A 23,592-nucleotide genomic window follows, 5' to 3' on the forward strand; every position below is an offset into this window, starting at 1 on the left:
ATATTAAACTATTCCATGTTTTCAACAGAGAGAATGTATTGGATCCATTAGTATTTTATTCTAAAACAGGATAACAAAATACTGGCTTATGCATTAAGATTCTGGCCAGTAGTCCAGTTCTTAGATATATTCGGTATCCACGGCCTGTGCTTTATTCTTCTAAACTTTGCATGCTACAGGGACAATAAATACTTTACTGCCTAACTTTGAGTTCTCACCATGGAAACATCAGAGCAACAGCTGGGCTCAGTTAAATGTCTTCTCATTCTCTTGGCTGGCAAAAAATCTTTTAAGGGAACCTTTTTTTTTTATTTGATGGATAATAAAACTATTTTTGAATGAAATCTTCACTTTGTCAGATATATCTCTTAACTGATTAAGATCACTAATTGGAAATTTTCAAAACTCATCTTGGCCCTTGGTAACCTAGAAACAGTCTTATAGTTAACAGAAAGTGTGAGTCACTGCAAAGCTAAATCTGAACTGGTTTAAGTATTTGTTAACACAGAGTGATGCAAACGGAGCCAAGGGGACACTTTTTCTGTCATAAACTTAACAAAACATTTCTATTACATATTTTTTCATCTAATTTTGCTAAGTCATGTACATTTTACAGAATTAAGTGGAGCATACAAAATGTGTGCATTTGGTCTGAACCTTGAGACCGCATTCCAATTAATTGCCACAAATGTCATACCTACGTCGAGTGTCACCCTCATGTTCAGACACTGATCTGTTCAAGGCAACCAGGCAGGTCTGGGATAACCGGGGGCTGTAGGCAGCCCTGTTCATTATGCTAGTGTGTTGTGTATTAGATTGTCTGTGCTGTGCAAGAGGAGGATTGAGAAGCACATTACAGGAGACTGTTGCTTAGAAGGACAGTTCAGTGATGACAGGGTGATAAAACCAGTTGAGATTCTGCTTTGGTTTCTTGGAGTAGGCTGGCTGGTAGAAAGGATACTAGCCTGGATATCAGGAGACCAGAGTTCTTCCTGGCAGGTTGTATGATCTTTGCTCTCCCTGGACCCCATCTTTCTTATCTGCAACATGGAGAGGTCTCTAAGGCCATATCTCAGTTCTTGCCAATCTTGTTCTTTAACCACCCTTAGCAAGTGTCTCCATGCTGAACATCATGGTAGGTCCTTAGTGCCAAAAAAAAAAATGCCACAGTCAGCTGATATTTACTGGCTGACCATGGGGACTGGTCTACTGGAGAAATAAGCTGAAGCAGCATCTCCAGGCAGGGAAATGGCTTCTGTGAGGGACCCCAAAACTGAAATACACCAGACATTGGGCTGATAGATTAATAGATTCAGTAAGACTGGGGGTGTGGAGGTTCAGGAAGGGAGAGTGGGAAATGAAGTTGGAGAGACAGTAGAGAAAGTTAGAGTTTTGGGTGGGCAAATTGGATTGAATCCTAAGGTTTGAGTAAGGCAGTGTCCTATGCAAAAATCCATCTTGTCCTCTGCTCAGTTCTTCCCCTGCCACCTTCGTTTTGCTCCAGCAGCACTGGATGGAAGTCTCATTTTCCAGGCCAGTCAGCCCCAGTTGAATACTTCCTGGTACAATTAGCTACTGGCTTGGTCTCTAACAGGTCTGTAAACTCGAAGGGTAGGAACCAGAATTTTGCATAAAATAAATGCTCAATAAATATTTGTTGGATAAAGGGAGAGAGCACTCCTGTCCCATAGTTAAACTTTTTGCTTTTGAAAAAACTGTTGTTACTTATGGGAAATCTCTATCATCTGCTTAGTTTTGCTGTGAACCTACAACTGCTCTTGAAAAAACCTATTGTAAAAATCCCAGTTGTACAAGTTTGGATCAATCATAATCCTTGGTTTATGGTGTATTGTCACTGTTGCTCCATGTGTCGCCCTCTCCTAGTTTGTTTTTATGTAAAATTAATTTACTGATACATAAAAAAAAAAAAAATCAGTGAGTCTGCGGCCTAGCTAAAACAACCAGAGCATTTCCCCTAACTTATACCTATCCATGTGCTTCCATGTTTCCCATCTCTGTGTCTGGGTAACCAACACTCTAAAATATTGTTTACTAAAATATTGTCTTTATGAAGTTGTTTTATAATATTATCAAACATATATGTATAACTAAACCCCTCACACAGGTTTGCCTTTTAGAAAGTGTATCATATTGTGTGCTCCTTCTTACAATTGCTTTCTCCACATTACGTATCTAATGTTCATCCATATTGTCATGTGAAGCCAACCATGATCTATTTTCACTGCTTGGAATATACCTCAATCTGTTTATCATTTTCCTTGTTGCTGAGCATTTGGGTTGCTTCCATTTCTTGACAATTACAAAGAGTGCTGCTGAGAATATTTTTAGACTCATATCGTGGTGCATGAGTGTTTCAATATCTCTAGGGAGGGTTTCTCAACCTTGGCACTACTAACATTTTGGACTGAATTCTCTTGTGGAGGACTCTCCCGTACATTGAAGGATGTTTGACAGCATCCTTGTCCTCTACCTGCTAGATGACAATAGCACCTTCTCCTCAGCTGTGCCAACTGAAAGTATGTCCATTGACAAATGTCCCTTGGGGGACTGAATCACCCTAGTTTACAACCACTGCTCTGGGGTGTAACAGGGCCGTCTAGCTGTGGTATTTCTGGGTCATCTTTCAGGTGTTTAGCTTTACAGATAGCACCAATTGTTTTGCCAAAGTGTTTATACCAATGCACATTCCTATCAGCAATATGTGAGTCAGTTGGTCTACATTATCTTTGATACTTGGTGTTACCAGACTTCTAAATTTTTCCAGGTAGAGATAAGATGGTATCTCATTGTGTTTTGGATTTATATTTCCTGATTGATAGGTTAAAATATCTCTTCATATAAATTTATTGGCCATGACCATGTATTTTGCCCAATTTTATACTTTTTTTTAATTTTTTTTTTATTTTTATTTTTTTAAAGATTTTATTTATTTATTCTTGAGAGATAGAAGGAGAAACAGAGCCAAAGACACAGGCAGAGACAGAGCCAGAGACACAGGCAGAGGGAGAAGCAGGCTCCATGCACCGGGAGCCCGACGTGGGATTCGATCCCGGGTCTCCAGGATCGCGCCCTGGGCCAAAGGCAGGCGCCAAACTGCTGCGCCACCCAGGGATCCCCTGTTTTTATTTTTTTTAATGTGTATTTTTAAAAGATTTTATTTATTCATGAGAGATAAAGAGAGAGAGAGGCAGAGACATAGGCAGAGGCTCCCCACTGGGAGCCTGATGCAGGACTTGATCCCAGGGCCCTGGGATCATGACCTGAGCCAAAGACAGATGCTCAAACACTGAGCCACCCAGGCACCCCTAAAAAATGTTTTTGAGTTTGTGTCTGTTAGATGTACTTGAATGCCTTCCTTGAATTCATTGTTTGATTCTCTCATCCATAGTATTTTGGTCTTAGAATATACTTTAACACTGTTTTAAATGTTTTTTTGTACTTTTGAAAAGTTGAGCAACATCCATTTTCCTTTTTGTTTGTCTTTTGAAGCCTAAGAGGTGTAACATCAGCCCAAGACCCATATTTAGGAAGTAAAGTTTGCTTTGATGGAAAATATATGCCACAGAATTGGTCAGACATTGGGCCTCTTGGTCTCTTTTCTAATATGGAAAGGGTGGCCTCCAGTCTGAGATTGCTTGTGGTAAAAAGGAAAGTGCCTGTTGGATTCAGAGTAGACTTGTGCCCTGGAGTAACTCCTTATCAGTTAAAAAACAAAACACTCTTCATCATATTTGAAAGCCAAAGGTCAAAGACCCAGAATTCCTTTTAGACAAATGTAAACAAAATTAAGTTATACTTTAAGGGAAAATTCAGCTAGGGGAAAAGCAAAATTGTCTGAACTAATTCTTCATCTTAAATATTATCAGCATGAAAGATTCTGTTTGACTAATTCATCATGGGCTGAAACTAAAATCAAGCATACAAAGTCCTGTGTTCTATGAGAGAATATCTCTTTCTCCATCCATTTGGATTATAGGGCAAGGCCAGTGCCTTGACCATAGGCCACCCTGGAACTGGGTCCTCCAGGTAGGTCATTGTGCTGCCTGCTACTGGTCCTGGCTTGCCATTCATGATAGTAAAGCTATGGCACACACAAGCCATGTGACAGTTTAGTGCAGGATCAGAAGATGTTTAGCCTAAAGAGAGTACAGTTTGGGATGTAGGTCTGGATCGTGAACTTCAGACATCTGTGGGGCAGCTATGTAGAAGAGAGACGGATCAAAAAGAGCTTACACAGGCAGAAGTTATAAATGGAAGTGTTGCTGTCTGTCAGTGGTATGGAATGCTGTGTCTTGTTTTTTAGGACATCAAGCAGAGTTCTGAATGTCCACTGGTGGAAGATATTAGAGATTTCCTAAGGGGGCCCAAAAGGCAGTGTTGATGTTGATAATGATGGCCCATAACTAAAACAAACTGATTTGTCTGCCGAGTGCCAAGCCTTTTCAAAGTGCTTTTACATATGAATACAACCCTCCCACAAGGTGTAGTTACTGTTGTATCACATGTAGGGATGAGGAACAAAGGGATCCAAGATCACACAGCAGTAGGTGGTGTAGCTGGAGTACAACCCAGGCAGCCTGGCTCTGAGCATCTCCAACTTTAGCAGACTTTGCTTCTGATGACTTTACCTCCTGGGGGAGCCAGTAAAATAAAAATATTTTGGAGGGAGAGACTCCATATTTTGTTTTAAAGAAGAGAGGCCCATTGGTTGTCAGGATAGACGGCATTCTTGGTAGACCAGAAGTAATAGCGTCTGCGAATTCCCACTCAAGCCTTGTGAAGGTGGTAGCATCGGGCTGAAGATTGAAGGAACAGTTTCATCTGGGCTGCTATTAGAGCAGGTGGGAGAAAAAAAGGACTAAAGCTGATAAAGGGTGATGTGTGAGTGAAAGCGATCCCAGTCTCAGAAGAACAGACTAGGTATGTGAGTTTGCGTCTGGTAGCATTATAGGAGGAATGCTGCCCTCACCATTCCCCTGACCTCCTTGTTTGTGATAGAGGCACCCTTCAATCCAGGTAAGGGGCATTTAATCATTCTGTTTTGCCAATGTTTCTCTCTCCCTTTTTCCTTTACATCTGATCAGTCACCAAATTCAGCCAACTCTGCTTTAATCTTTTTCAGATATATCACTACTTCCTTTGTTCTTAAAGTTGTCACCTTCTCTGCTCTGATTCTTTATGAGGTTTGCATAACTTTGACTCCAAAACCTGACAAATGCATTATAAGAAAGAGAAATTCTGATCAATTTTTCCAGAAGATGTGGGAAAAAAATTCATGATAAAATATTAACAAATAGAACCCAGCTGTATATAAAAAGAATAATGCAGCAAAGCTGGATTTATTCCGGGTATGCAAGGTTTAATACAGGTTTGATATTTTAAAAAAGCAGGCTTTATAATTCATTGTTAATAGAAAAAGGGGAAAAACATAAGATTATCTTTTTAAATGGAAAAAAAAGAAACCTTTGACAGAATCCAACATTCATTTATGGTAAAAATTCTTACCAAACAAGGAAACTTTAATCTGGTAAAGAATATCCACACAAAATTATGGCAAATCTCATACATTCCCCTGATATTTGGAAAAATAAAGGAATACTTAAATTCATCACTTCAATTTAATATCATACTGGCGTTTATAGCCAGTGTAATAAGGCAAGGATGGCATGAGAATTTGAAAGCAAAAAACAACAATCATTACTTACAGATGATGTGATTGTCTACATAGGAAATCTAAAAGAATCAATGTAAGAAGTATTACAATTAATAAATTTAGAAAAGTTGGTAGGTCCAAGGTAAATTTTAAAAAAATACACCACAAACAAATAGAAAATGAAGTTTAGAAATTGATAAATGTAACATAGCATCAAAATTTATGCCTAGAAAAAAATTTAACAAAAGATATGTAAAATCTCTACTGAAAAGTTTCCACAGTATTAAGAGATATTAAAGAAGGTTGGAAAAAGATTAGATTTAAATAAGATTATCCCAGACCATGGGATAATCCATGGTTTGAAAGACTCAGTATGTAGATGTCAATTCTGAAGTCGTGTATAAAGGAATGTTGTTCTGCAAATTTGTATATAAATTTAATATAATCCCAAACAGTAGTCCAGCATGATTTTTATGGAAATTGACAGGCTGATTGAAAATTCTCATAGAGGTCCATTTCTGTTAGGAAGGACGTTAGGTTTGAGGTAGGTGTTAAGGAGAATCACTACCATGACTTCAAGCACTTTGATGAAACCTCAGATGCGAGGCCTTCTGGCCAAGCGTCTGCGATTTCATATCGTTGGGGGTTGTATCCCTGTATCCCTGGGGATATCCCCAGAGGGATTCGCTGTATCCCTGGGGGTTGCAGCTTTCTATAAGTTTGCTGTGGCTGAACCAAGAAAGAAAGCATATGTAGATTTCTAAAGAAATTATGATTCCATGAAAGATTTTGAGGAGATGAAGAAAGCTGGTATCTTTCAGAGTGCAAAGCGAATTTAGAATATAAAGAATTTCTTTGGGTTGCATTTCACTGAAGCTTGTCACTGACTGTCCTGTGTTCCTGAGCTATGAAACACGAACACTGGGTTATGGAATAGTTTCTCTTAATAAACAACTAAAAACTAAAAAAAATTCTCATAGAAATGCAAAGGGTCAGGGATTTATTAACGCTATACAATGTCAAGATCTGCCATAAAACTACAGTAAGTTAGGTAGCAAGGTATTCACACATTGAAAATTCCTCTTTGGTAAGAAAAAGTTCCATAACCCATAGGTATTTACCTGATTTATGATAATAATGATATTAAAGTAGGGAAAATAATGACCTCTTTTACTAAATGATTCTGGGCCAGTTGTATATCCATATAGAGGAACAATATGTCTAACACTTATCTCACATGATATACAAAAATCAATTATGGATGAATTGCAAGTATAAACATGAAAGGTGTAATAAGCTATGAGAAGGGTACATAAGAGAATGCCTTTAAGACCCTGGTATAGGCAAAATATTGTAAAAACAGGACACAAAGGGCACTAACTCACAAAGAAAAAAGAGAAATAGGACTTTTTTATGATTAAGAACTTTCATTTATTAAAAGATACCATAAAGTGAATCCAAAAACAACCTGCAGAGAGGGAAAAGAGTCTTGCAACATGTTAAGTATGGCAAGAGACTTGTACCCAAGTTATATAAAGAATTTCTACAAATCAAAAAGAAAAATACAACCTGAACAATGGGCAAAGTACTTATACTTCAAAAAGAGGTAATCTAAGTGGAGGACACCTAACCATATGACAAAAGTGCCCAGCTTCACGAGTCATCAGGAAAGCAAACTAAAACCACAATGAGATGTCACCACAGCCAGATTAGGTAACCAAAATGAAATAGACAAAAAACACCAAATCTTGGCAAGGATGTGGGACAGGCAGGATGCTCATCTACTACTTATGGGATGTACATCTTAAAAAATTGCTTAACGGTTTCTAGTAAAGATGAACCCAAGCATATATGACCCAGAAATGCCATTCCTAGATACATACTGCATAGTAAGATATACACATAGTTGATGAGAGACATGTATGACAATGCTCATAATAGCCCTATTCAAAATCACCCCAAACTGAGAACTGCCTCGTTTATCAACAGTAGACTGGGTAACCAAATTGTGGTCTTTTTACAAGGGAGTATTTTATAACAACAAGAACGAATGATCTTCAGTGGCATCTAACGTAGATGAACCTCACAAATGTTATGGTGGACAAAAGAAGCTGGACATGGTGTGATTTCTTCTAGACAGGAGAAAAACAGACCCGGCTAATCTCTGCTATTTGAAGTGAGGTATAGGGAAGGGAAGCAATTGGAAGGGAGTACAAAGGGAGTCCTGGTTATAGGGATGTGTTTATTTTGTGAAACTTCAGTGATTCATGTACTTTTCTGAATATACTTTATATTCCAGTAAAAAGAGAAAACACAAGCAAAGGACAATGGGAGCAAAGAAATTAAAGATCTTGGCAAAATGGTGCCTGGGGTGGGAAATGGTACATTCGTTGGTATTCAGGGCAAGAAGGAGCTGGCAGCGTTGAAAAGGTAGAGGATGGACACAAAGAGATGGCAGTGGAGTTCTGGTGGGAGGAGAGGAATGAGAGATGGGGGTGAGGGGGGTTTGTGGCCAGGGATGGGAAGGTAGGATGTTTGGAAAGATTTCCAAGGTGGACTTGTTCTGTGTGATGGTGAAGTCCAGAGTGTGATGGGCTGAAGTGAAAAAAGGTGAAGGTCACTGGAGTTCAAGAACACAAGGGATCAAGAAGTCCACAGGGTGTGGGGTAGGTGTTCCATGTAGACAGTGACACAAGTCAGGTGTTGACAGGGCTCAGAGCCCAAAGGAAGGTAATGATTCAGTTATCAAAGTCTGTACCCATGTAGCTGCCAGGACAAAACCCAAATTAAGCTGCCTTAAGCGAAAGTGAGAATTTATTATCGTCCATTACTGAAAGGCGAGGGTAGAGCTTCAAAAGTGCTGGATCCAAGTATTAAAATTGTTGTGGGATTACCCCCCTTGCCCTCACCCAACTCTACTCTCCTTGGATTGCTTTTGGTCACAGGCAGGCTTCCTCCACTAGTAGCTACACACTTAGGGTGCCCTTACAGTGACTCATCCCTAAGGGCTCCAGGAGAAATCCCAGGGGTGACACTGTAGACTCTACCAGGACCACGTGTCCATCCTTGAAGTGGGAGTGGATCAGTCGCCTGCACCACGTTTACTGGGAAAGAGAATGTAAAAACCATGTGTTCCCCATGGGGGTAAGTGCTGGATTGGTCTGACCCTCAGTCGTTTCAAACTGAGAGGGGTGCAGCGAAGTGGGGGCTCTATGCTTTCTGCAGGAGCTGGACATCGCCGAGAGCATTCGCTGCATGATTCTGGGTGGAGGAGGCCAGCCATCACAGAGGCCTGCCCAAGGCCAGGAGCTGCTCTGAATCCCATCTGAGGGGTGCAGGGCAGTGGCCTCCAGCCAACTTGACAGAGAAACTTGGCCCGTGCGGGGTTATTGTATCTTTACCCACATTCGAGTTTCCTCACCTCAGAACTTTCTCCTCTCTCCTAACAGACTGAGTGTGTTCTTTTCATTTCAGCCAGCTGGAGTGTGTCATTGTGTTCTGTTTTTTGCTCATCTTCCTGTTTGTAACGTTTATCTCGTTTTTCCATCTTGTCTCTGTGCATTTCTCTTTTCCTGGCCTTGTCTTAGGGAAGAGGAGGAGGAGGAAGAGGAGCAGCCAGTCACGGAGCCCAATTCAGAGGAAGAGAGAGAGGACGATGCCCCCTGTCAGGGCAAGGACAGGTACCGAGCCTGGACCCTCCCAGGCTCCCACTAATAGCCCGAGGTTCCTTCCGGTTAGATAGTTTGCAGCCACCTTTCAGAAATCTCCTTTCCTCACTGGCTCCCACTGGCAAATCTTTACCCTGAACACAGAGCCACACAGTGACTGGTTTTGAAGAAATCACTGAGCACGTGTTGGTTAGAGAACTGCACTTCCCCTTCCTTACCATGCTTTACAGAAAAATCACGTAGCTGGCTTTCTCCCTGCTGTTCCCTTCCTCCTTAGTGTTCTGGCTTAGATGGGCAGTGACTAGAAGGGTTCACTTCTAGTGAACCCTTCTAGTTCAGATGTTTCTGAACATCTGCTCAGAAAATGTTATTAACCCTTTCAGCATTGTCGGAAGGATAATTGCATGTATCCCCTTCTTCCTATTAATTTTACCAATGTAATAGCTGCTAAAATGTGTGGGTAAATGACTGCATTAATTATGTGGGTTTGTTTTTTTATCCAAGTATTTGGACAGGAGTCCGTTTCCCCCGATGCAACCTAGAAAAATTTCCCATTATCTGTTTTCACATCGAGAATAAGTAACACAATTCTACAACCTTTTGAGGGAGTTTACTGTCTTCTGCTCATGCTTTCTGTCTTCAGGCAGTGTTAACAGATATAGGCTCCTGGCAGTTATTTTTTGATTTTATAGATTCCCAAAATAATATATTTATAAAAAATAAAAATTGATCACAGGTAATTTCATGTTCTAATATTCAAAAGTTGAATTTTTTTTTTCATTTAACTGATTACCACAGCCAATTGACTTTTTTACTGTTTTTCCACAAATAAGCAAAAATCAAAGAGGTCTTGGATAAATTAGGGTAAAAAATTCTTTCTTATGAACTTCAAAGTCAACGTGATTCTTTGCTGCCTGGCCTCTTTCCCCAGACACCAGTGGCATAAAAGTGGTCCATTTGGATGCACCGACACACCCACAGCTCCCAGGGGCCATGGAATCCTATCTAATCTGAGAAACTAGTGATTATTTCCCTGCTTTGGAAACTGTCAGGGAAGAAGCCAACAGGGTGCAGTGTGGAGAGAGGAAAAGAATGACCTGGTGACAAAGAGTGAGCCATGTGTGTCAGAATGAGGGGGGAGAAAGGTGGAGAAAGGTTGTCATTAGACAGAGCCCCTCACCTACGTGGAACTGCTGATGTCTAGGGGTAAAGATAATCAGCTAGGTGTGCTCTGAAGAGGGAGGAAGTTTCGTTGATAGTCACACATTAGGTTGAAAATTAGCCGCAGGAGATCATGTAGACCCTCAAAGAACACACTGGCTTGGCTCCATATGTGCTTAAATGTACACGTTCTGTCCCACCCACACAATCACCACCCCCAGACCCCCTCTCCACCTCCACCCCCCCTCCCCCCAGCTACTCTTATGGTATATAGCACCTAGGACCAGATAGAAGCTGGCTGGAAAGGGCAAACTTTGAAGCATCCCTCTTGATGTTGTATTGTCGTTTCATTTATATAAGGTTGTTATTTACACAGGTAGGTGTGGCTTATTGCTCTGAAGGCTCTTTTTTCCTATATGACCTGATGCTGGAGGCATCCTTGATCAAACTACTGTTAGGCTTTCCCGTTTTAGGAAATAAAGTTGTGCATGTTGAACACTGGGGCTTGGTCTTGACAGTAACTGAGGTACTCCTGAACATTGAACTGGATGTATTTATTCCTTGGCATAATCTGATCATACCTTAAAGTGATGAGAAAGATGCTGCTTACTTCTCTTGGGTTGGTGTCTTCCACTGCTTGTTCTGCCTACTGGCTGCTGCTTTGTGTGTGCATGCCAGTGTGGCAGGCCTGGGCTGGGCACTGTGGCGAGGTCTCATCTCATCCTCCCATCAAGCCAGGGGAACTGGTATGTCCCTGCCCTGCTATACAGATGGAGCTCGGAATTTGAGGTAGAAAAGAAAATCGTTCACCTCCCATTCCCAAATGGGCATGCCGGAGAGTCAAATTCTCTGGGAGAGGGACCATGGTTTTTGAAAAATGCTGAGTTTAACAGATTTTTCAGGTTCCAAGAGTGTACGTCAAAAGATCTAAGTGGTCCAAATCAAACCTGTGAAGATGGAAAAGTTTTAAAACTGTGGCAGGACTGGGCTGCTGAAGGAGTCCAGATGTCTAGGGCATAGTCTTAGAGGTGGGTTGTGGAAAAAGTGTGAAGTGGGTAAAATTTGACTCTTATTTATTTAACATTTATTTAAATTTATTGTTATTTATTCATTATTTACGTATTATTTATTTAACATTTTATTTTCTGGCGGTTTGCATTGCTTGCTGGCATCTCTTCTCCTTTGTCCTTTTCCATACCTTGCTTTTGAGAAAGCACCTGAAAGCAGGGACCTAAAGGCTATGAGGCTTGGGGGATACCGTTTCGTCAAGGCTGGGCTTTATAGGAGGAGGACAGAACCTTGATTTGATCAAGAGAAAGAAATGAAGTTCCAACTTTGGAAATTTAGGGGCCAGTACAGTCAGTGGGGGAGAAACTGGGGAGGCTGGGAGCTGCTGAAGAAGAGCTCTGGGGGCTCCTGAGTACCAAGGCCAGCCTGGTTCTTGGGAATGTGTCCTTGATTTTGGCAAGTCTTGCATCCCAGATTGACAAGCCCAGGGTGCCAGGATTGTTGGGCAAACCAAAGCTTCTGGTGATGGGCTTTTATGCTGCAGTTCAAGAAACCTAGCTGGAACCTGGAGTTAAGTGGCCATAACGGTAGTGGGGTTTCTGTGTCTTTTTCTCCTTCCTAACCTCTGCTTCCTTTTCCTTCCCCCACTTCCCTTCTTCCCCACTGGGTCAGCAGAGAGGCCGGACCTGCCTCGGAGCAGAGCCCTGCAGGAGAGGATGCTGCTCCTGAGAGCTCCACCCTGTCGAGTGCCACCTCACAGGGAAAGTGGCTTCCAGCCAGCACGATGACAGTGGGGAGTCCCTTGCACGGCTCTGGGCCTGCCTGCCTGTCACCGCCCCTGCCCCCTGCCTCTGCCTCCCGGCCCTCTGCCACGCCTGGGCCCCTGAAGGCATCACCGACCATAGAAAAGCTGCCCTATGTGCCTCACAGCCCTTTCCACCTCTTCTCCTACGACTTTGAGGACTCGCCCTTGTCCACCAAGGAAAAGGAGGCTGAGTCCCAGAAGGAAAGCAGGTAGATCCAGGCCCCAACCCCCTGGAGGCCTGTGTGAGTTTAATCTAGGGAAGGAGACCCAGCATGTTGACTGTACCCTCCCATCCAGCTTGCCTTCTGCTGTGTTTGTGTGGAGTCTGGTCCAAGCAGGGGGCAGTTGAGGCCTAACCCAACTCTCCAACTACTAACTAACTAACTACCAGTATTTAGGCAAGAGACAGAAGAGAACTGTCATCTGTTTGAATCGAAGAGCTCTTCTGTTACAATATGATTACTAAAAATAGATGTTTAAGCATACCGTTTTAAACAATATGCATGGCCTGACAAAATCTAGACATTTTGCACCTACCCGTGTGGCGGGGGTCTTGTTTGACCTGCAGAATGCAGTGGAGTGTCCTTCTGTCTGTCTGTGCAGTGGTTTCAGTGGAACTTTCCTTCCCTTAACAGTACTGATTCTCCCCACTTGAGCGCCTATTCTGCCTCTGAGCCTTACAACTTCCGGTCTTTCTCTTCCAATAGGTGGGTGTCTTTATTTTCTTTCCCTTTTCTTTTTTCAAAAGATTTTATTTATTTATTCATGAGAGACAGAGAGAGAGAGAGAGAGGCAGAGACACAGACAGAGGGAGAAGCAGGCTCCACGTAAGGATCCTGATGTGGGACTGGATCCCAGCACCCTGGGATCATGCCCAGAGCCGAAGACAGATGCTCAACTGCTGAGCCACTCAGGCGTCCCTCTTTCCCTTTTCTATAGCTTTCTGTTTTTATTCTAATGTCTGCATTTTTTTCTTTCAAAGACTCCTTGTTGCTCCCCATGAGATGGCAAGCAGTTGCAGTGTGAGTCCCTTCGTAGGCGTTCATGCAACTACATTATTTAAGTGTGAGCACTACAATAATTCAGGTAGAAATTGGAGAGAGGAGCAGAGGGAAGGAGGTGTGCAAATCCAAACTGCACAAGGAATCTTTAACAGAGGCTTGTCAGGTGCCTGTGTGCCTGCCTTCCACTGTTGCCTGGGTTGGGGGTTCTCTGCAGAGTGAGGAATGGGAAATAGAGGGTTGGAATATTTTGAACAATCCATTATCTGAAATCACTGATTGATAATATGGATGGCCACTCCCATCTTAGAGTAATAATCGTTGAGAACATTGATCTTATCTATTTATTTATTATGAGTCAGGCCCTCTACTTGCCATGAAATTAGCATCCTAAAGTATTACTTCATGCTAAGAGGTAGGTTCTGTTATTAGCTGTTATTTACATGAGGAAACAGGCACAAAGACCTAGGGAAGTAGAGAGTGCTTTCCACCCCAAGCATCCTGCTCCAGGTTCTGGTCCTAACTTGTATGTTGTACAGGCCCCTCTTTTAGGCAGTCTGTCTCTCTCCTTCCTGGGGTCATCTACACAATAGCTTCAAACACCAGGCCCAAACGATGGCTGCTCCCTGCTAGGGGTTCTTCAGGCAAGTTCTCCTCAACAAAACACTTGTCAGAGCCCATGTTTGGGGGACTCGCGGCCTGGCTGCTCAGCAAGAAGTTACGTCTTGTTTTGAATAAAAGCATAGAGGAGCTAGACTCGAAAAACAGCTCTTGCACACCACAAAGAACAGGTCTTGCATACCAGTTGCAACGAGTATCAGACGTTCCATCTAATAAATAGAAGAATTAATCTAGAACTCTGAGGATTATTAACCTTTCTGCTTATATAAAACCTAAGAATGTTTTGAAACTTCCCTCAAAATTTTATTAAAGATTTATGTATTTATTTTGATACAGAGAGGGAAAAGAGCATGCACATGTGGAGATGGGGAGAGGCACAAAGGGAGAGAATCTTCCAGCAGACCTCCTGTTGATCAGGGAGTCCAAGTCAAGGCTCAATTCTAGGACCCTGAGATCATGACCTGAGCTGAAACCAAGAGTCGATGCTTAACCAAATGAGCCACCTATTACCCCATATTTCCCTCAGAGTTTTTTTTTTTTAAATTTTTATTTATTTATGATAGTCAGAGAGAGAGAGAGAGGCAGAGACACAGGCGGAGGGAGAAGCAGGCTCCATGCACCGGGAGCCCGATGTGGGATTCGATCCTGGGTCTCCAGGATCACGTCCTGGGCCAAAGGCAGGCGCCAAACCGCTGCGCCACCCAGGGATCCCTTCCCTCAGAGTTTTAAACAGCCTAAGGACCACCTGAGTGGCTCAGTGGTTGAGTGTCTGCCTTTGGCTGAGTTCGTGATCCTGGGGTCCTGGGATCCAGTCCTGCGTCGGGTTCCCCACAAGGAGTCTGCTTCTCCCTCTGCCTATGTTTCTGCCTCTCTCTGTGTGTGTCTTATGAATAAATAAATAAAATCTTAAAAAAAACTCAAACAGCCTATCTAAAGTTTTTTGTTAGGAGTTTAAAGAGTTGTAAAAGATGTAATTTATCTATCATATGTGCTTCAAATTCATTTTTGTCAGAACCTTGGGGTTTCAGATTTAAACAATAAGATTCTAGGAAACACCTACATATGCCTGATTGACAAAACCTGTCCCCAGACAAATGAGACTGAATTTCCATCAGAAAAAGTCTGACATCATATTTCAATTCAAATATGCACATGTCCCTGTGACAGCCATCTCACTTCTAGAAATGAGAAGCAAAACTTGACAGGCAGTCAAGTATTTTCCCTAGAAGTAGAAGGAAATCATGGAAGGGGAGGCAGGAGACCAGAACTTGGAGACCCTACGAGTGGCCCCAGCAGACCCATTTTATTTTATTTTTTTGTTCTTATTTTCTTTATTAATGAGTTGAGATACACAAAGACTTAATAAAAAGTTACATAAAAGGCTCAAGCATCATCAAGACCCTTAGGCATCACTCCCATTTCACAACAATGGCCATCTGTTAATACCGGGTAGCAGAAGCTGTGCACTCACAGGCACTCAACAATTCAAGTATCTTTCGTTCTATGTAAACCCAACATGGAATTTCTAACCCAGTGGGCTGCTAATGGAGGGAAGGGCAGACCCATTTTAAGAAGAGAGTAGATACAGAACTTGTGGCTTTGAATGTCATTTCCTCTCATTTCCAGGATGGCTTTGTATGCCTGCAGGAGTGTGTGAGCTCCACTTCGAACACCATCAAACTATAAGTTCTCTATGAGTCTCTTCTAGGTCTAAAATTGTGGGCTTACTGGATCTTTCACATGATTTTTATGGAGCACATCCAACACGGCTCTTATGTCTCCAAGAGCATTATCTCTGTGCAAGTTAAGAGCTGTACATTTGACTGGAATAGAAATAACTTGGCAACCTCTTCTTTCCCAGCAGGGTGGTGTTAGCCCATGATGGTGATTCTGGGCTTTCTGGTGATGGTCTTCCAGCCTCTGATGGGGCCTTCCTGGGCCCAGGTTCCTCCCGCTTGGTCTTGCTTATAGTCCTGGGGGATGGGAGGAATAGAAACATATATGTCGCTGGAATCAATATACACATAAATTAAGAAAAACAGCTTCATGCTTGTACATAAGGATTGTCTTATATTTAAGTGAGAGATTTTTACAATGTTTAATCATTTGACAGGAATTTGAATGCTGTATAAATATTGTTTGTACCTATTAATTTTTTCATATTCACTCACTGTGGTTTTCATGGAGTCTATACAGCGCAGTGGCTGATGCCAACTGAGCCCATTAGAGTAGATAACCAACCAGTTAGTCAGTGTAAAGAACCAAAGGAAAAAAGTACAGTGAACTGAGTGAATTGTATGATCCAGTTTGTTTGGCTGAAATTAAGAGGTAAAACTGAACAGACTGTGAGGTATGTGGATTAATTGCTCAGCCATTAGAAAAACCAAAGCGGGGGAATATATGTTATGCTTGTTTTCATTTCCATCATATCATTTAAACTCAATTTTCATAAAATAATCCAGTTAAAACATTCTACAAGATGTCCACATTGGGTCAGAAGGGGATTGTTTTAGATGCTTGCTGGGTGATACAGGTCTGAAGCCTGGGCACCGGGCCTTGGCTCCCTGAGGACTCAGAGATCCTGATGGCAGCCTTCTTCCCTGCCCACATCACAGTGCCCTCTGCCCACTTCTCTTCCTCTTCTTTGCTCCTGAGCTTTTTTTCCCCTTTCTCTGCTGCTTCCTTTCTTTCTATGTTCTTATCCTTTGCTTTTCTGCCTTCTCCATGCCCTATGGTTTGGGAGCACTCTCAAAAAATCAAACCAACCCTCCCATGGAGAAGCAGTTAAACTGTTAGACATATAGCCATGTTGGGTTTTTATTTTTAATTTTATTTTTTTATTCTTTGAAAAGATTTTATTCATTTATTTGACAGAAAGAGCGAGCGACCCCAAGCAAGGGGAGGAGTAGAGGGAGAGGCAGAAGCAGACACCCCACTAAGCAGGGAGCCTGATGCGGGCTCGATCCTAGGACCCTGGGGTTATAACCCGAGCCAAAGGCAGACACTTAACCAACTGAGTCACCCAGGCACCTGCATATTGGGTTTTTCAAAGAGAAAAGAAAAGGAATGCCCAGAAACCAAGTCCCATGAAGGTGATGTGCTAACTGAGGAGGACGATGGGATAAAGACTCGTGATCTGAGTCGTCATCTGCCTGGTGGCATGCCTAAGTGTTAAGCACGGGCCTGACATGTGATACCAAGAAAACACAAAGAACAGACTTAGCCGCACAGGATAGATGTGGAGTAATACAAATATTTTATTTCTCATTGTATTACTGTAATTTATGAAAGCAAATGGAAAAGATCTGTCTATACTCCACTTTTTAAAATAGATGGCCTGTTTTTAATTTTTTTTTCTGTCCATAGCTTTTGGTCTTTGGGTATATTTTGATACAGTTCTAATGTAACTTTGTATAAATATTATATTCTTATGTTTTACTTCAACCTGTATATAAACATTTCCCCTACTATTACATACAGAATTGGTGATCATTTTTAATGGTTGTATAATATCACATTGATAATTAATATATCCATTCTTTTTACCCATTCTTGCCTTGTTACCTGGTTGGGTACTTTCTAGTTTTTCCACCATGATTTTAATAATGCCCCAGTGAGTACCACCACAGATAACATTTTCCGTATGCAAATAACCGTAAGATTATGTTAGCTTCCCTTAAGTAGGCTTACTCTGTGAAAAGATATCCATATTTGAGGTTAAGTTGCTTCCCAGAATAGTTCATGCTGCTTTCTGCCAATGGGAGCTTGGACTGGATTCACTGTGTGCGAGAAAGTCTTTGTGCACTTATATTACAGTGACCTGTGGGGTCCCACACACCCAATACAGTATCCTCAACAAGTTTAGGGAAAGTAGTTGGCCCTGCTTGTGGCTGACTAGGTTGAGAAGTAGACCTCATTGACTCTCATTATTTGTGACTAATCACGAGGGTCTGCTCCCCAACCCCCCACCCCCCACCATAAGGGCTTCAAGTGATGATTTGTTTTCTGGGAATGTACTGAGTGATAATAGCTAAATGCAAACTGCTAAAGGGCAGCTATTCTGAAAAACAGAAAACTCTAGAACTTTACAAATCCTGAAGCTTGTCAGAGATGACTGGGAAATGATAAAGGCTCATTGAAACCTTGTGGCTGTAACTTGATTTGAAAGAAATATTGAAAAAAAAAAGAAATATTGGCTGGAAACATGAATAATACATGTATCTCTGGCCCACAGGCCAGTCCAGAAGGTTCTAAGGACATTTTCTCCTTGATCACCCGGCACCTGATGAGATTACATTTTGACATTGCTTCAGAAATACCTAAAGCAGCATTTTAAATAAGAGGTTTGCTTAGCTAATCATTTGGTATTTTATACAGATCTTTGATGGATTTAATACTAGTTGTACCTGTTTTTCTTGCAAATATTAAGATCTTTTGCTAAAAGTTATTCGTTTACTGACTTGTACTCATTTCTCTGTCCTTCCACCCTCTTCCCCACCTTAAACTTCTGCACTATTTAGATACAACAGCTTTGGCAACACCTCTTATCACTCAAGACCTTCTGGATCGGCTGCGCCCACCACCCCCACATCATCGCTCTCACCCCAACAGGAGGCCAAGCTGGAAAGGTAGGTTTTATAAGAAGTATGCTGATGACTGTCCTTAAGTGAAGGAAATCAGTTTGATTAAGAGTGACTAAAGGAAAAGTATAAATAAAAAGCATAATCTGAGGTATTTTCCTTTACGTAATATAGTCCAGAGGCAAGAATATTTTGTCTTTCACACTATTTACAAAGTAAATATTTTATTAGAGGTGATATTTATCACTGTTGTCTCATCTCCCTACAGACTTCCCATAGAAAGTATAAAAATTTGTTCCCAAATATGTAAATGTGAATGTTTTGATTGACCTATGAAACACTGTTCTAGAGTTTGTGGAAGGTCTGCATTTTTCCCTATAAATACCAGTTTTCACTTTTGAATGATTAATTCCATATAAATCAGAGGTAGTGAGCCCATTAAGGTAATTAATCCAGGACCTACCAGAAGAGAAAAGAATTGCATGGGTCCATGGAAGGAATGTAACTTGGCAAGAGTATTAACCCACTAGAAATTAACTAATCATTACTTCTGGAAGCAAGTGATTGCACAAGGATGTGTTTACAAGGAAAAGGTAAGACCTGTAATTTTAGAACAATTAAGAACAGTTAACCTTATATGGCAAGAGTGCTGAGTTAGAGAAGACTGGCTAGAGTTCCAACATACTCACTGGGAAGCTATTTAATCCCTGAGGGTGAAGTGCCAGTTATGCCAACTCTTACCTGAGAGGGTGGTTTTGATGAGCCAATGAAAAGGTACCCATGAAAGTGCTGTGTGATCCCCACCATGTGGGTCCAGTGGGAAGTGACAAAACGTGATGATAAGATATGACATCCAGCAGCTCATGATTGATCAGAAATCCAGACACAAGCAATTCACAGAGATCCTTTGCCTCAAATTTTGAATTTAAAACAAACTCGACCTGTGTTCCAGACTCTGATCGTCTTCTGTGTATTCTGGAGTGTGTTTTTCTGAGTATGACTGGGTGATTAGAGATTTGGTTGGGATGGAGTGCAGATGAGACTTTACAGCCCCAGGAAGAGGGAGTTGTCCGATAAGCTTTATCTCGCCACACATCACGCTAATTTCTGAGGTGGCACACAAGCTCCACATTGTCAAAAATCTCAGATTCCACAGCCTAGCATGGCCCTGTGCTGAGCATATTTGGGCTTAGTTACAGTTTAGCAATAAGACAACAAGTGATTACCTTGAAGACACACTGTCCTTCACCCTAGGGTGCCTCTTCTTGGAATCAACTGAAATCACTTCTGGTCCCAGAGATTAAGATGATCCTCGTCTTAAAGGATGCAAGGTCTTGGGCCAAAGTCAGGAATATTAGAGTCTTAGTGATATTACATCTCACCTCTTTACCTGCTAGGTGGACAGCAACTTGGGAACAAGAACCAAGTCCCATTCATTGCTATATCCCCCCCTAGTACTTGGGGGCCTGCCTCTGGCAGAGCCAGCACTAAACACTAGTTGAAGGATCAGATGAATTTACCCACTTATTGGTTGGAGAACAGTGCGGAGGTCCCTGAAGTTGACAAGTTATAAGAATGGGAAGTTTATAGGTTTCCAAAGCCCTGGGCTTTAGGGGAAATTTCCCCCAATTCCTAAATAGGAAGTTCTAGCCTCTCCCTACTTCCCATCCCCTGGAAACCCAGGTCCAGGTTTGAACTGGGAGGTCCAGGGGTACAGGCTCTGGAAACACTCCTGCCTGTGTCTCCTTCCCTGTCTGATATGGCTGAGTGTCTTCTGAGACCTGGCGTGGGGTGGAAATGAGGATTAAAAGAGAAAGGATTGGGCTAGATCCCAGAGTGCCTGAGGAGGAGGCTGCCCTGGGGAAGAGGCTAGTCTTCATCCTGAGACCTAAGGAGCTGTTCGGTTTTGAAGCAACTGGTGAGGTGTTCTAACACATCCATAAATGGAATCAGTGGGTTGAGGCCACAGGGACTGGGGCTACCAGAAGCTGTCTCTGAGTTTGAGAGAGTTGACTATGCCCACCGAGGGCAGTGGCCATGGGGCTTGAGAAGAGCAGTGAGTTTGGGCCAACTTGGAGGAAGGTGGGAGCATGGGTAGCAGAAAGAGTGAGGGTTCAGGCTTGCTCAAACATGAGGAAGTTAGAAACTAGGAGCTTAGGCATAAGTTACTGGGAGAAAAACAAATTAAAGGTGGAGATGTTCAACCTGGGGCATGCAAGGCCTGAGGAGTCTATATGATACCAGGGGAGGTATCACCTGGGGAGGTGTGGACTCAGTGGTCTGTGGCTTGAAGAAGGTACTGGCATGAAATCCCTCCAGGCAGCCTGTGTGCTAAAACCTGGTCACCAGATAAACCAATAACAGGGGCCTTTTCTCTCCTAGGTGGTCTGTTCTCTCTTACAGCACACTCTGCCACAGAAAGTTTTATACCTGTACCAGCTACTGTAGCCACCAGCAAGTAAAGCTTCAAAGAGGTTTATTACTTCCTTTATATTTGCAAATTTTTTTCCAACTATCATTGTCTATGGCTTTGCAAAACAATGTGATGAATCATTTGAAATATTAGATGTGCTGTTTCCTTATTAAGACCACCAAGCCCCCAGCCTGGCTGTGCTATCACACTTTAGTCTTGCTGGCTGGCTTATGTCTGTGACTATTAAAGAAAAAAAAGAGAGAAAGTGCCCCCCAACTCCACCTCATACTTATATACCATCACCCAAACTTACAATGTCAATTGTATTTATTAATATATAGTTTAATAGAGTTTAATTTTTTCTTTTTCATTTTTGACAACTGGATTCTTTGGATATTACTCATAATCCACTTTCACACTGACAACTATTTTCTGCCCTATTGAGATATATGATTGTTTTTACTGAGGTTTATTCTTCAATAGAATTTGTAAGATTATTGAGATGTTTTATATACCCATAATTATTGAAGCCAAAAAGAAAAACTCAGGAAAAACGTAGAAGTATTATCAACAGTAGATGCATTTTTGCAGTGAGAAACCACATCTTCTGTTAACATACTCCTGATGAATAAACATCTTGTCAGGGTGCTGTGCAGTACTGGAAGATCTAGAATTCTATTCCCTTGATTTGGAAATGAGACTCCTTTCCCTGAACTCCTAGGACAATCAGGCCAACTAAAATATCCCTTCAGGAGGGTTGGGCCACTTAAAACCAGCCCACATATAACTGGGCATCATTGTGAACTTAGAGTTTTCATATTTTTCTCAAGCATTCTAGTACATTGGATGTTAATCAAATTTGGAATGATAAATTGAGCTAGAAAGGAAGAACTGAAGAAACAATATGCAAAATTAAGACAAGGCAAGGGTATTATAATGAATCTATCTCCACATCTCCTATTACAGCTTCATTTAGAGGACTCTCTTTCAGCAACAGTGTAACGTTAATTTTCATGAAATTGGACATTGAGTTGTGCCAAAACAAAAAAAAATAAGAAAACCAGAACTATTTGCAGAGGCCCTCAGGGACGTAAGATGCAACTGTTTAATTAAAGCAGACTTTCTAAATGCTTCGATTTTGAAATGTGCTTTTTGAGGGGAAATGTTCTAAGTATTTCTAAAAGAAAAAATTACAAGAATATTTGAACCATTCATATTGAGTAGTCAAATAAAACAAACAAGCAAACAATAATTACGCCACAGTAAACATGTCTGGGAAGTCGGGAAGGGCAGAGCACATTCTCTTTCCATCCCTGCAGTGACATCTCCATCTTGTGGGCCTTTTCAGAAATGCTGGCCAGATGCTTGTTTGCAGCAGTGGCCACAGTTACTACTGATGGGGCGTGGGGGCGGGGGGTCGCGAGTTGGGTGCCTGGGGCTGAAGGTACTCTGAGGCCGTCAGTCTTGGCGCTGAGCCTGGGGAGGAACCTGATAATGAGGTTGGGCTTGCACCTTGGAAGGGGCATTAGCAGGTGAACACACTGAGTGCTCCAGGGAGCACACTGGAAGAACCCCAGGCCCAGATTTCAGGGGGCCAGGGAAGACTTCTTTGTGTTCACTGAGCTAAAACCTGAAGGATCAGTATGTACCTTAAGCAGTGATCCTGTTGTTCTCTCTTCCACTTACAACAGTGCCACTGCTTATTGGAAATGACAATCACCTTCTTGTTTTACATGTTAATTATCAAGAGCCTTTAGAAAAGCTTGGGAACGTCTGCCCTCTGTAGCTGTTCAGCAGAGTTTCTCCTATATCCTGGACGACAGTAAACCCACATATAAGTAATAGCACCTCCGTTGAGAGTAATAATGCATTAATGAGGGATGAGTAAAGGATGCAACTTTAAATTTTATTTCTTTTTATATGGGCTTTATATGTGCACAATTCAGCATTTAAAAAGTGTAAATAGGGGGGCCCCTGGGTGGCTTAGTTGGCTAAGCGTCTACCTTAAGCTCAGGTTGTGATCTCAGGGTCTTGGGATCAAATTCTGCATCGGGCTCCCTGCTCAGTGGGAAGTTTGCTTTTCCTTCTGCCTTTCCCACATTCTCTCTCTCTCTCTCTCTTTCTCTCTCAAATAAATAAATAAAAATCTTTTTTAAAAAAAGGGATGTGGGGGGGATATACAATGAAAGTGAAGGTCCCTCCCCAGAAGCACCTACAATTTCTTAGGTATACTTTCAGATATATATGATGTTCATATAAACATATGCATGTTTAGTAATCTTTACACAAACAGTGATACACTATACAAATTATTCTGTGTTCTGCTTTATCACTTAAAAAAATGTTTCCTGGTTCTTCCCACCACAGTACTTATAATTGTTGTGTTCTTTTTAATGGCTGCATCATACTTTTTTCCTTTGGATGCTACTTCATATACCCAATTCCATTTTTATGGGCCTCAGGGTTTTTGCTGTGAACAATGACATGGCAGTGTAATTCTTATATGTGTGGTTATCCATAGGATAAGTTCCTAGAAATAGATTTAGTAAGTCAGTTGCTTATGCATAAATGCTTATGCATTTAGTAAGTCAGTTGCTTATGCAAGAGAAATTTTGTCAAATTTCTCTTCATGAGGATTGTACCAATTTTACCAACCGTAGT

General features: G+C 41.7%; 1 protein-coding gene across 13 annotated transcripts in view; it reads left to right on the forward strand.

Annotated features, from left to right (window-relative positions):
- The window catches only part of FHOD3 (formin homology 2 domain containing 3), a 462,694-nt gene that overhangs the window by 334,655 nt on the left and 104,447 nt on the right, over positions 1–23,592 (forward strand). For 7 of the 13 annotated variants that reach the window (XM_041743118.1, XM_041743137.1, XM_041743156.1 and 4 more), the window contains 4 exons: positions 9,262–9,354; positions 12,184–12,525; positions 12,952–13,023; positions 18,459–18,566. In XM_041743118.1, the coding sequence (XP_041599052.1) occupies positions 9,262–9,354; positions 12,184–12,525; positions 12,952–13,023; positions 18,459–18,566 (615 nt within the window). The remainder of the gene's footprint in view (positions 1–9,261; positions 9,355–12,183; positions 12,526–12,951; positions 13,024–18,458; positions 18,567–23,592) is intronic. The other 6 variants (XM_041743184.1, XM_041743230.1, XM_041743201.1 and 3 more) reach the window with 3 other exon arrangements.

The sequence above is a fragment of the Vulpes lagopus genome, chromosome 1, assembly GCF_018345385.1.
Source record: "Vulpes lagopus strain Blue_001 chromosome 1, ASM1834538v1, whole genome shotgun sequence".
NCBI lineage: Eukaryota > Metazoa > Chordata > Mammalia > Carnivora > Canidae > Vulpes > Vulpes lagopus.